General features: G+C 29.3%; 1 protein-coding gene across 2 annotated transcripts; it reads right to left on the bottom strand.

The window, feature by feature from the left end:
- Positions 1-639: 639 nt before the first annotated feature.
- On the bottom strand, positions 640-4,702 carry LOC118049633 (uncharacterized). Of its 2 annotated transcripts, XM_073410325.1 has the most exons (9): positions 4,145-4,702; positions 3,732-3,934; positions 3,068-3,170; positions 2,896-2,961; positions 1,736-1,909; positions 1,520-1,616; positions 1,227-1,361; positions 995-1,126; positions 640-895 (listed from the first exon to the last, which is right to left on the bottom strand). In XM_073410325.1, exons 1-7 carry the CDS (start codon positions 4,498-4,500, stop codon positions 1,326-1,328), a joined length of 1,035 nt encoding a protein of 344 aa, XP_073266426.1. In that variant the 5' UTR covers positions 4,501-4,702; the 3' UTR covers positions 640-895; positions 995-1,126; positions 1,227-1,325. The 2 variants fall into 2 exon arrangements, with proteins under 2 accessions (XP_073266426.1, XP_073266425.1); XM_073410324.1 differs by lacking the exons at positions 640-895; positions 995-1,126 and having other exon boundaries at positions 1,337-1,433.
- Positions 4,703-12,857: the final 8,155 nt, after the last annotated feature.

Genomic DNA, 12,857 nt, shown 5'->3' with positions numbered 1-12,857 from the left:
CCCTTGCGAATGTCTCCTCCAAGGCGAGCGTAAGAAGAAACTCAGCTGCCACTGTTCTTTTCTTTGGGTAGAACAAAAAAAAAAACCCCTTGTTTATCTTGAAAACAAGAGAGAAGTGCTTCGAAATTTTTGGAATAATGATGGAATGAGTTGTGATCAGCTACAACATCAACAAACGCAGAGTTTTTTTCTTCGAAGGAACTTTTATAACATATCCGATAAATTAAAAACATGGATGTTAGCTACTTCTGATAAAGTCATCGTACGTTGATTGGATGTCCATTACTTTTCAAAGGAGCAAAATGCTAGAACGCATTCTTAAAAGAATTTGTAGCAAATTCAACAGCGCCCTAGTCGGGTCTGTAACTAGAGCATCTATTTCAAGACTTTCTGTATTTTCTGAAGTTTTTTTTTTCTCGGGACTCCAACGATAGGAATGGTTGATTACCCACATAAGCATAATTTGCAGAATCAATGAACACGCCATAAATATAGAAACCCACATTGCAAGTCCATCTCCACCATGGACAACACGCTCAATATAACCAGATCTGGTTGTAAATCGAACATGCTTGATCCATTTATTGATCAGCCTTTAACTTTAAGATGGTGGCAAAATCAGAATTGAAAGAAACTACGTTTGCGTAAGTTTAACAGATGCCCCTTCCAGATACTTTTTGAAAATCATTTTCAACAGTGTACAAAGTTACTGTATGTCACTTCAAATGATAGCTCTAAACAATTAACGATGCTCAAGCCTTTTATGATACATAAATTCATGTTAACTAGATAGAAATGTCAGAAATTGAAAGCCAAAAATCTAAAAATCAAACGTAAATCAAACATATATTTGCCAGAAAGTTTCACAACAGAATGAGCTGGGCTCCATAATGATCTGCAAGAATGAGACTAGAAGTCTTAATTTCGTGCACCTTGAATCATTCAAAAAATTAAAAGAAAAACTGAATTATTGTATGACAGCACAAATACTCACCAAAAAAGAAAATTGTGGTGCATGATCCTCGTGAATGTTGTAAGTGCTTTACCATTACTAATGAATAAACCATTATACTCTTGCTACAAAAGAATTCAAGTCCTACAGCTGTTTTCTTTTATGGGAAATATCCTGCAATTAATGATTCAAAAAAAAAATGTAAAACATAGCATGAATGATTAAGTATGTTTTAGAAAAAAAGGGAAGGTAGTGTAGCAGCCGAGCTACTTACCTAGCCAAAATTAACGGAACTCATCATGTATGTCGTACTCATTATCTTCATCACTGAAAATTGCACTGTAAAATACATATGGGTTGTCAATCATCTCTGTTAATGATAGCCTGTCCATCCTTTGTCCGTATCTGACTGCAATAGATTTCATACAATGTTCAACAACAGAGCTTCCACGTGCAAAATATCAACTCCATTGTCATGTTGCTATTAAAAAAATACGAAGGTAACACTGCTAGCAAGCGCACATCTATACATCAAGACATGAAAGCTATTTGCAGTCAAGAAAATACCTGTGACAAGATGTAATCAGCTTGCTGTTTTGCATAGTAACGCTCTGATGGATGAAGTTTCCCAATTACATGTAGCAACTCTAAATCTGACAAGAATCTATGAAGAGAACACAGCCAAGTCAAAGTATTAATGTAGCTTCTAAACCATTCGTGGATGTATTATTACTAGTTAAAGAATACAGACAAAAAAAAACAGAGAAAACACCAGATAAATACCCGTCAGCATCTTTGTCCAGTTCATTGAACAACTTCTTAGCAGGGGCCTCCACGGAATCATCTGACAGATGTGATGAATTATGACCTTCTTCATCATAATTTCTCAGAGAGTCAAATAGCCCGTGGAAAAACTCTTGAAAGTTAACCTTCCCATCTTTGTCAGAATCTCTTTCCCTAAAAGAAGTAAGGAAGAATGAAGGAACAACAAAGACTAATAAGTGCAACTGTATGTAAAAGTACCAGGTGAATTTTGATTTGCAATGCATTTAATTCATTACATTAGGAACCTAGAAACCAAGGAGAGAGTACTACATTCTGCAGGCTTCTATTTTCTATTCCTGACATTGCTCCCCCATTCTTCTCTGCAAGGACCGCAAGTTCTAAATCCAAAACCACCATGCTAGACTAGACTGTCTATGGAAAACTTTTATGTGCGTATGGTAGTATCACTTCCAAATGAGATGGAGATATTTCTCCATCTTTTCCTTCTAAAAGTTTCCACAAATTTTGAACTTCAAAAGCTTGTGACAAATAACCTCCCATACGATCAGAAAAAAGTCCATCAAATGTCTTTAAAACACAACCCCTAAGATTATATGAAATCATGTACAATATAATTCTGGCTAATTGGCAAAACTGACTCTCTGTATATAGTTTAAATCAGAGTATTGATTCATGGAATCAACATTAACTTCTAATTCTATGTTTTCCTCTAAGTTCAAACACAGAAAAATAGGCTAAATGGTAAAATGACCCTCCGGAACTCTTGGTAAAATCCAACTTTGGTAACTCGATCAATCAGGTCAAAGCAATTAACTGAAACTGGGTAAATTTTTTCGTTTTTTTACTAGGGTGGGAAGCTTAATGAAGCATAACGGAGTCAGGGATTTTAAAAAAAGATCACTAAAAAAAGCAATTTTTTTCTAGCTATGATACTGCAATGAGGAAAAAAGCAGCAGGTAGAAGCTGGGGCACAAACAGTAGTATGTTTATGTTTTTTTTTCCTTTCTATTGTAAGATTCAAATACCAGTCTAAGCCCCACCCCCCTCAATCTCTCACATAAAAGCCAAAGCCAAATGCCAAATCAAAGAATAAACAGGTTCCAAGAAGAAGCAAAACACAAATTTCTTAAGAGGCAAATTGATGTAATCTCTGTCACCTTACTTCCTCCTTGCACAACCATTGAAGTAGCTTTGGGTTTTTGCTGTCAGCAGGATGTTGAAAGCTGAAAAATAATATAGAAGAATTGGGAATGGCACGCACCAATCAGAACAGAGTAACAAGTTTCTCTTTTTCCAAAATTGAACTTGGTAATCAAAGTAGAAGCTCACTCATTGAACTCGGTTATGTTCAGAAGACCATCTCCATCTGCATCTGATGCATTGAAATGTTCTTCTTTCCACCAACCCATATCATAGCCAAAAGAATTTTTATCTGAAAATCACATAAAACAAGGTCACGATGGCTTATGGTTCAGCAATCAGCTACTTTCAGTTGCACTAAAAATTTCAAAAACAACAGGATGCTGACACAGGTCCTCCATGAAAGAATTCAGGAGAAAAGGGGGGAATTTAGTTAGTAATGGTAAAGTACACAGATTAGCACATGATTCAAATGTAATCTTAGGTGTCTGAGAAAACATCTATTTTTCGAGCAGTTTCTAGAAAAGTCCTCAAATCCCCTAACAACACAATGTTAGTGGTTTCTTAGATAACTAACCTGGATTGTTGGATACTGATATACATTATTAACTTAGAGGCTACAACCATAACCTATGCGTCATGCAATTTTATTTCAGTAAATGGGTAGCATTTCAACTCTTATTGTTGAAAAGATGATTTTACACAATACTCTTATTAAAGCAAATCCTCCTGAATCAGTCCTAGACAGAACGGGAATAAATTTCAAATATATAGCTCAAAAACATATGAGAATGCTCATACAAACATCTATACATAAAAGAATGTGCTGCAAGTAAGTAGCAAAGACATTTACCTGAATGATGTATCCAACTAGGTGGCTCATACTCAGCGAATGAAATGAGTCCATCATGATTTTTATCATGAACATCCATCTCCCTTTTAGTCCTATGCATGACTTCCTTCTCAGATTGCTTCAAACTCCACTCAGTCAATTCATGTTCACTCACATAACCATCAACTGGTTCCACGTCAATCTTTGGAAATAGCACCAACAACCTATCCATCCACATAAAAGAAATTCAATCTTCACCACATAACGTCACAAATAATCCATTCTCTATCATATAAAAACATGCAAAAATCTAATATTCAGCACATAATTACAAAATGCTAGACACCATTTTCTTTATTACCTGCTACGGACAGCATAAGTAAAAATCCAAACTTTCTCACAACAACGCCACAAAAAACCCAATCTTTAATTACCTATTAGTAACATTAAATTTCTCTTCATCATTCAAATAATCTTCAGCATCCATAAAATCATCCGCCTCGGGCTGTGACTCGTGACCAGGAGCAGCCGAGTGATGAACAAGTTCAGGATGTGAATTTTCCAGGTACTGTCTCTCCCATTCCTTGTCTTCACGTTTGCGTTCAATGTCAGCAACAAGAGGATCAAAAGGCACCGTTTCATGGTGGTGGTGGCGGGGGTCGAAGGCGAAGTCATTCCGGATCTTGATGCGGCGGTTGCGGAGGTTTGATGGTTTCTTTGGAGTATGAGTCACTAGTAAGAGAAAAAGCAGAGCTATAGTTATGTACATGATGATTGAGGTCTTGCCCATTGTAAGAGAGATCTGAATTTACAGAGGGTTTTGGAGAGAGAGAGATATGTTTTTAGAGAGGGAGGGAGTGGTTTGACGATTTGGAGTTGGACAGTTGAAGGGGAAAGGGAGAGTAGAGAGACACAAGCAGTAGATAGTCTCTCACGTTGTGTAGTTTGAAGCTGAGAACAACTCTGACTCTCTCTCCCTCCCTCCCTGTACTTTTACACAGTACGTTTGAGATTATAATAATAATAATAATACATTTTACTAATAAATATATTAAAATAAAATTATTTTATTTTAAAAAAATTATTTTTAATATTAATAAATTAAAATAACAAAAAATATATAAAATTTTTCAATTTAAATAATTTTTTTTAAACACATTTACATCACATTCTCAAACACACCTATAATTTACATAAAGTAACAAGTAGTGTATCATATTTCGATGAAATTTTTGTATTTTAAAATCATTAAAAAATTGAATTTTTTTATTTTAAATTAAAATATCTTATGTTTTTAATTTACTTATATAAAAGATAAATTTTAAAAAAATATTATTTTAATTTATTTTTAAATAAAAAATATTTTTAAAACAATTATTATTATAATAACAAACAGGTTTATAATATGCTAGCTAGATAGGGGAGAGCAAATGATATATTAAGGTGAAAATGATATTAACTTGATATTTTGTTTTGATATTAAAAAATATTATTTTTTTCAATATAAATTTATTTATAATCTAAAAGTATTGACCATCAAATTTGGACATCCCAAATTTGTTAATTTTGGCATGCATGATTGGTCACATCTCATATGATATATACACGCATAAGACTAATCCAAGCATGGATGAGTTAATTAGTCATTAGAGATTGTCATGTGATAGTAACATGGAGAGGAAATAAATAAACAACACGAGAGATAATATTCAATTATTCATGTCTTATAGTCAAATATGTCATAATTTATAGTTTAGTGGAACTTCTATTATATATATATATACACTAAAAAAAGATTTGCCCCTTAAGAAAGAAAAACTAATTTTATTTTTTATTTTTTTTTGAAAAAGAAAAAACTATGAATAGATATTTGGAACTGAAAGTTAATGATGATGTTAATTAATGAAAACTCTAGTTAACGATATATTAATTAGAAAGCCAGGCCCGGTGGTCAGAGGACGGGCTATATTATAAAACTGAACAGAACAAATCCTCGAAAGGGCCCAACTAAACTTATGTCTAGCCCATTAATTGCAGTCTAGCCCATTAATTTCAGTTCAGCCCATAAACTTCCTCATTTTGAAGAGTTGAGTCCATAAAATTGAGAAACCCAAATAAAATCATGAAAGCTTCTATGGACCTCATGCCCTCCAAGGCGCACTTCTCTTCTCGCCTCCTCGGGCATTAACTTTCCCAACTTTTGCATGCACAAAACTCATAACTAGCATAATCTAATTTGAGGATTATAAAAAAACAAAATAAGGTAATTTATGTATATTAAAAGTGCCTCGTCCGTTATAGGATTATGATGCAGCTATGCAACCCAAATTATTTTGAATATAAAAAAGAATGTTTAAGATTGTGGGTAACTCTTTAATATTATTATTATATTTATTCTTATGGATCAAATTTGAAAACACTTGACTCAATTGCTATAACTTCAATTTTACTCTTATAAAAAATAAAATTTTCATCAAAAAATATTTACTAAACAAAATTTCCAAAAATATATTTCAAAATAATATATGCAATTGAAAAAAGAAAGAAAGAAAAATAATAATTAGGGGTACATCAGACAAAAAATAAAATTGATAAGAAAAGGGCTAAATTAAAACAAGTAAACAATTAATGAATAATTTGGGGTCTAATTAGGGGTATTATTGAAAAGAATTGGTTGCGATTGAAAAAACTAAAGGAAAAAAAAAAGCGAAAGAGATTACAAAATTTAGGATCCTAACCTAAATTGAATGAAATTGAAGAGAAAAACTTGGATTAATATCAAAATTGAATAAAATTGAAAAATCAAAAGACTATAGAATAAAAAAAATAAAATATTAAAGGAAACATCATCGTTTTGAAGGTCTTGAACAATTCTTCCACCTCCACCTCCCGATTATGGTATAACCAAAAAGGTTTTTTAACTTTTTATTAATGGCCAATTTTTACACTATTTTATTGTTTGTCTACATTATAGACAAAACAATTGCCCAATATTTTCTCTAATATCCCATATGCAACCTTAACTAAAAAACTTGCAGCCTTCAACCCTAAAAGCATTGTCAAACCATGCCAAAATTACCTTATAACACATGCAATACAAGTTATGCCAGCCACTTTGCTATTCTCAAACTTAGTACTAGGATAGTTAGGGGACATACCAAAAATGAGGATTTTCTCTCAATGTTTAAGGTTATTATCTAGCCAGATAATAGGAACCCTAGAACATTTCAACCCCTTTATTAATACTCTTAAACCAACAACCTAAAAAAAATAGTAAGAAAAAAGAGAAAAACTAAAATAAAAGAAGAAGAAAGAAAAGGGAGATGAATAAAAAAGAAAAAAGAAAACACAAAGCTGTAAGAAGAGAATAAGAGAAATGACAATAAAGAGAGATTTGAGTTGATAGAAAGTGGAGAAAAAACCTTGAGGCTTGTTGGGAGAGAATTTTTAAAGCAATAATGGACCTTGATTTCGATAATAATGGCAATAGTGGTTTCATCTAGCAGTAATAACTCTTTTGGTTTCGTTTCTTAAAAAGGAGACATCCAATAACACTCTTAGGTAGTAGCAACGGTAACATAAAGTATCAACAACAACTTTAAAAATCAGCAATAACCTTGATTTGGAAAAAAACAATAGCCATATTTCGCAATAGTAGCAATTCTCGTCTAGTGGTTTTTTCGTTGTGTCTCTTAAAGTCTAGATGTTCTAAGAACCCTAATAACAAATCCAAAAAGTAACAATAGCAGCCTTAAAAGCTAGTAGTAGCATTATTGACATGAGACACCAATAAAATTTTGCAGCAACAACCACTTTTATCCATGTGAGTAAAAGTTTATCTCTCTTTTTTTTTAGCTAAATGGCCCTTGTTCATACCTTTTCCACCTATTATATATGAATGAGACTTTGGTTGCAAATACTAGGAGTTAAGGTTTGCAAATCATGATTATTTTTTTTTGGAAACTTATGTTGTGAAAATGCCAAACAAGAGTTATGTTTTCCTTTCTTGAAGTATGATAGTTCACCCTATGATTTGGCCTTGGGTTATTCATAATGAGGATTCAGTTAGGAACTTGTGTTTGAGGGGTGGCAATGTGCAAGAGTAAATTCCTGTATTTGTTTGCCCATTACAAGTAAGGATTCCTTTACATACAAGGAGAACAAGAGACGACCAGATTTGGAGGACTTTCCTTGTTGTCTTCTTTTCTCTTGCATAATTTCCTTACTTACAATGGAGATTATGGAAGGCTTTTAAAATGAAAGAATTCAACAACTCTTTTTTTTATTTTTTAGAGCATTAATTCGACAAATAAGGAAAGAAAATCAAACATTCAAGACAATATGTTTCAAGCATGGAAAGAGGTCTTAAAAGGTTGACAAGCACATAATATTCTTACGTAAGTCAAACTCGACTACATAAGAAAATTAATGAAGCTATGGACAATTTTGGGGGTTGATTATTTCCTTGTATTATTTTGAATATTTTACATAGTTTTTATGTTTTTTTAAGTATTATTTGAACCATAATTTTTAGTTTAGGTTTTTAAGTTCAATTAAGTTTGTTTTGGCCTAAATTAAATGTTTTTGGTCTATTTAAGACATTAGGCTTGTGTTAACTGAAAGCTCAATGGTTTGGAACCCAATATGGGTCCATTACGGTTAATTATTTTAAAACTACATAATGTTTTCCTTGCTGTGAATTTTAGTAGCCTTTAGATTAATAATATTATTGTGTTTTGATCATAATTAAGGATGTATAATTTGACATAAAAGAAGGAAGTGAAAGGGTCAATAACTTGGTATATTGATTTTTAAGAAAACCTTTGCCGAAATCTTTATTGAATTAAGAATTGTCATAATTTTTTTTCTTAAAATATGTGTAAGTTATATATTTAAATATTGAATGATAAAATTTATGTGAGGATATTACAATTGACTTGAGTTAGGTCTTTTTATTTTTTAAAAATTAATTTTTAATTATTCCTTCAATGTTTTATTTATTGATAATTAAGCTTTGAATTTTTTTTTTTTATGAGGTTATCATGTTTTCATTTAGTTTTATTTTGTTGTCAAATAAAATCATTGAGATATTTTAAGAATATTTAAAGAGTGTTTTTTTTTTCATAATATTAACAATTATTTATTTATTTTAGTCATTGCCAAGTTTTTTAATTGTAGTTGACTTTTCTTATATAATCTTACTATTAAATTAACAAAACTTATTTAATACGTTCAAATCAATTACCCATGACCGGCCAATAAATATTCAATTTAGCACATGCCACCTGTATAGTAAATTCTAAATAGATAAAGCCAATAAATATTTGTAATTTTAGCCCAATAAACTCTTAAAACAGGCTAGATAGATCAAGCCCAGATGCCAAGGCTTTCATGATTTTGATCATTTATTTTTTATAAGCTCTATTTATTTTTATATTTTAAAAATATATTTTTTTTAAATTTAAATTTTTGATTTTTTTATATTATTTTAATATATTGATATTAAAAATAATTTTTTAAAAATAAAATATATTCTTTTAATAAAAAATACTTTAAAAAATAATTATAAGTACATTTTCAAACGGATTATTTAATCTATGCTCGAATCTCCCTTTCTAATTCCGTAATTAAGGGCACGGATTGGGCACAAGAGTATTTAAAATATTTAAAGAGTTATTGTATTTTAATGACGTTCTATGTCATGACGTGTTAAAATATATTCTTTTATGTTTATGTTGAAGTAATTGGGAACACAAACTTGAGAGTATGATTAAAAAAAAAGAAAAAAACTCTTGGCATTTGTATTAGCTAGTTTTGTTCTCACAATACTGTGAGTCGGTTTTTCAAATCTATTTTTGTTTAATTATATTGTAAATAAATATATATTTATAGAAAAAGATAATGTTTTAAATTATTGAAAAATATATATTTTATTAGACAAGTTTTACTTCTCTTATTCATTTATTTTTAATTAACAAAAACATATCTTTTTTTTATTATTAGTTGCGTGTTTTTTTAATAAAAATATAATAGCAATTGAAATAAATATTCATAAAAATTTCAATCATTTTAATATTTTAATTAAAGGAGAGAAAATATACATCTTCAATCAAAATTCCATTCCCTTGTTCTTGCATTTCTTTTTTTTTTCTTTTTTTTTTATGAAAACATGTTGTTTTATAAAAACATTTATTTAAATTAAAAAATTTCATGATTTGAAAAATAAATTTTAATAACAAACACAAAAAATCATAACTTGATAATTTATACATGATAGAAAAAATAATTAATATAAAAAATCTATAATAAAATATAAAATAAATAAAAATTTTATTCTCATTCAATATTCATAAGCATATTTTGTCTTTTCAATCTTACCATAGTTTTCAAATATGATTATGACTTTTATGGCAATATTAACAATTATTTTATGAATTATTATATATAAATCAAAACTTTTTTCAGGTAAGATTGAATAATATTTAATATATTGTTTTTATTTATAGTGAATCTTATTAAAAAAATAAAAAGGCAATATAAAATGAGGCCAGGTGCTTGAACTTGTAAGGATATGTCTGCGCATTTTGTTTTAAAAAAACGAAGTCGATGCATGTTTGAGGGTTTTTTTTTTTTTTTTTAAAAAAAGAAAGGATAACACATCATCAACTTTAAATTTTTTTAATAAGATGAACGAAGAGATATTCGCTTGGATAAACAATGTGTCGTCTTTTGCTTTGAATCCTGACCACTTTAGGCCATTAAAAAGTCAGGTTTTGAGTTTTTTTTTTTGTTTTTTTTTAAACTTATTTTCACCTTAACATATATCATTGTAACCTAATTAAAATCATTTTTAATTCTAAAACACTATTCATTCGGCCAAAAACTCAAAATTAAATCAAATAATTTTTTTTTTCAAGCTTCAATCCATGTTTTTTTAGCAAGATCAAAGTTTCAAATCATCTTCATACAAAATCCATTATGCAAAGATTCATTGACATGAAAGATTGACTTTTTTTGTGGCTAAAATATGGTTAACTGATCATATTCTCTCTATTCTTATTTTTAAAAACTCTTTCTCTTCTCTCAACATTTGATGTAACAACTTGTCCTAACTTGCTATACATTACTTGTTTTGGGTCTTATCATTTTCACAGTTTTGTTTCTAGTGACGCGAGTTCATTTTTAAGCCTGACGTTTCAAAACGCATATAATAAGTTAGCAGTCAACACTCTTAATAAGGCTAGTTATCACTGTTTTACTCGTCAATATGGAATTTTACACTTAAGATGATAGTATTAAAAAAAAAAAAAAATTTAATGATGGAGAAAATAACATTGCTCAACGAATAGTATCGTTTACAACTTATAAAACTATGTAATAGGTGTGTTGCTATCCGCTAGTAAATCACGAGTTTCGGTTAATTAGAATTAAATTAAATAGTATTGTTTTAGTTTTGTTAGCATTAATTAGAATTAGAATTTAATTTAGAAGATAGACTTCCAAATAGAACATACGAGTTCAGGTTATCAAGTCCATAAAAGATTGAAGAAAGTAGAATATAATTCATGGGGACAGAAAAAGGATTAGAAATTATCCAAAACTATGGACCGCCCTTTTTGCCAGCCCCTATAGTTTGACATTTACCCACTTTTTGCGCCTAGCCAATTTTAATCACAAACCTCTCATGATTTCAAGGAAACGGTCTATTACTTTATTTCACAAATTGCAAACTTTATTTCTTATCAAAAAGCTTGCAACTTGCAGTGTCAGATAATATAATATATGATAAGATTAATTTTTTATTTAAAAATATATTAAAATAATATATATTTTTTTATTTTTTTAAAAATTTATTTGAAAATGTGGTTGCGTGGCTTTTCAAAATATTTTTCACTTTCAAATATATTAAAATAATATATTTTTTTTTAAAAAATTAATTTTGACATTAATACATTAAAAAATATAATATGAAAACACTAAAAAAATATTAATTTAAAATAAAAAAATAATTTTTTTTTTAAAATTTTAAAATATAAAAACAAATAAGATATAAATTTCAAATATGGTTAATCATTCATGAGCTTGATCTTATTCTTCTATGTATATTACACGGAATAAATAAAATTATGAATCTAAATCCCACCTTCCTCAATCATATCAATTGAGCTTTTCTACTCAATTCAGTCTAGTTGTTGTGATGATTTTTGTTTTTGTTTTTTTTAACAGAGGCTAAGGTTATCCATTAAGAATTATTTGATGGATAATATAATAAACAAAAAGATTAATTCATGGCGTAAGGAAATAAGCAGAGCGATATCTTCAGCTGGGAAAAAGAAATCAATTTCAGGCAAGACAAAATCCACTTGCTGCGACAACCGACTGAACATGTGTTTTGATGAGCTTGAGTTGTTTGACTTTTTTTACGTGGCAGATAATTATTGGTGCACATAAAGACACGACAACTTGCAAAGCATCAATTTTTTAGTGGGTTATAATGGGAAACTGTTGGTTGCTGAGCTCACAAAACTTTGAAGAGGAGTCAAAATAATAATAATAATAATAAAAAATATCACTGAGTTAATTGTGTGGGGGGGGGTAATTTTTCATCATCGTTTTTTTTCAATAATATTAGTAACAAATCTTTACATACCAAATTAAGTTATTTATAATTGTAAATTACCAAATACTTTTACGCAATTCACTCAAAGTCTTTATATTTTGAAACATGGCAAGGATATGTGTTTTGAAAAAACTAATTTAGAATAAAATTTAGAGTGTGTCTCATTTTGTATTTTAAAAATAATTAAAATATTTATTTATTTATTTTTAATTAATGTTTTTAGTGTTTTGGATTAGTCAAAAATATATTTTTTAAAAATAATATTATTATAATACCAAATAAAATCAACCACATCAAATAATGTTATCGATGAACATGTTGGATTAAAAAAAAAGCAAGGCAAATAGCTAACATGATGATAATTTTTATATAATAAGATAACATATCTAGATTGAAAAGATAAGGAAAGATTGACTTTTTACAATTGATTCGAAATAATAACATTTGGCATCTGAATTTGTTAAAAATTATTAAGAAAATCATGTAGTAAGCGGTTTAGTGGTAAAAACTTGAGATTAATATCATGT

The sequence above is a fragment of the Populus alba genome, chromosome 7 (genome assembly GCF_005239225.2).
Source record: "Populus alba chromosome 7, ASM523922v2, whole genome shotgun sequence".
NCBI lineage: Eukaryota > Viridiplantae > Streptophyta > Magnoliopsida > Malpighiales > Salicaceae > Populus > Populus alba.
The sequence above is the reverse complement of the archived record's forward strand: the minus strand, read 5'-3'. Positions and strand labels throughout refer to the sequence as shown.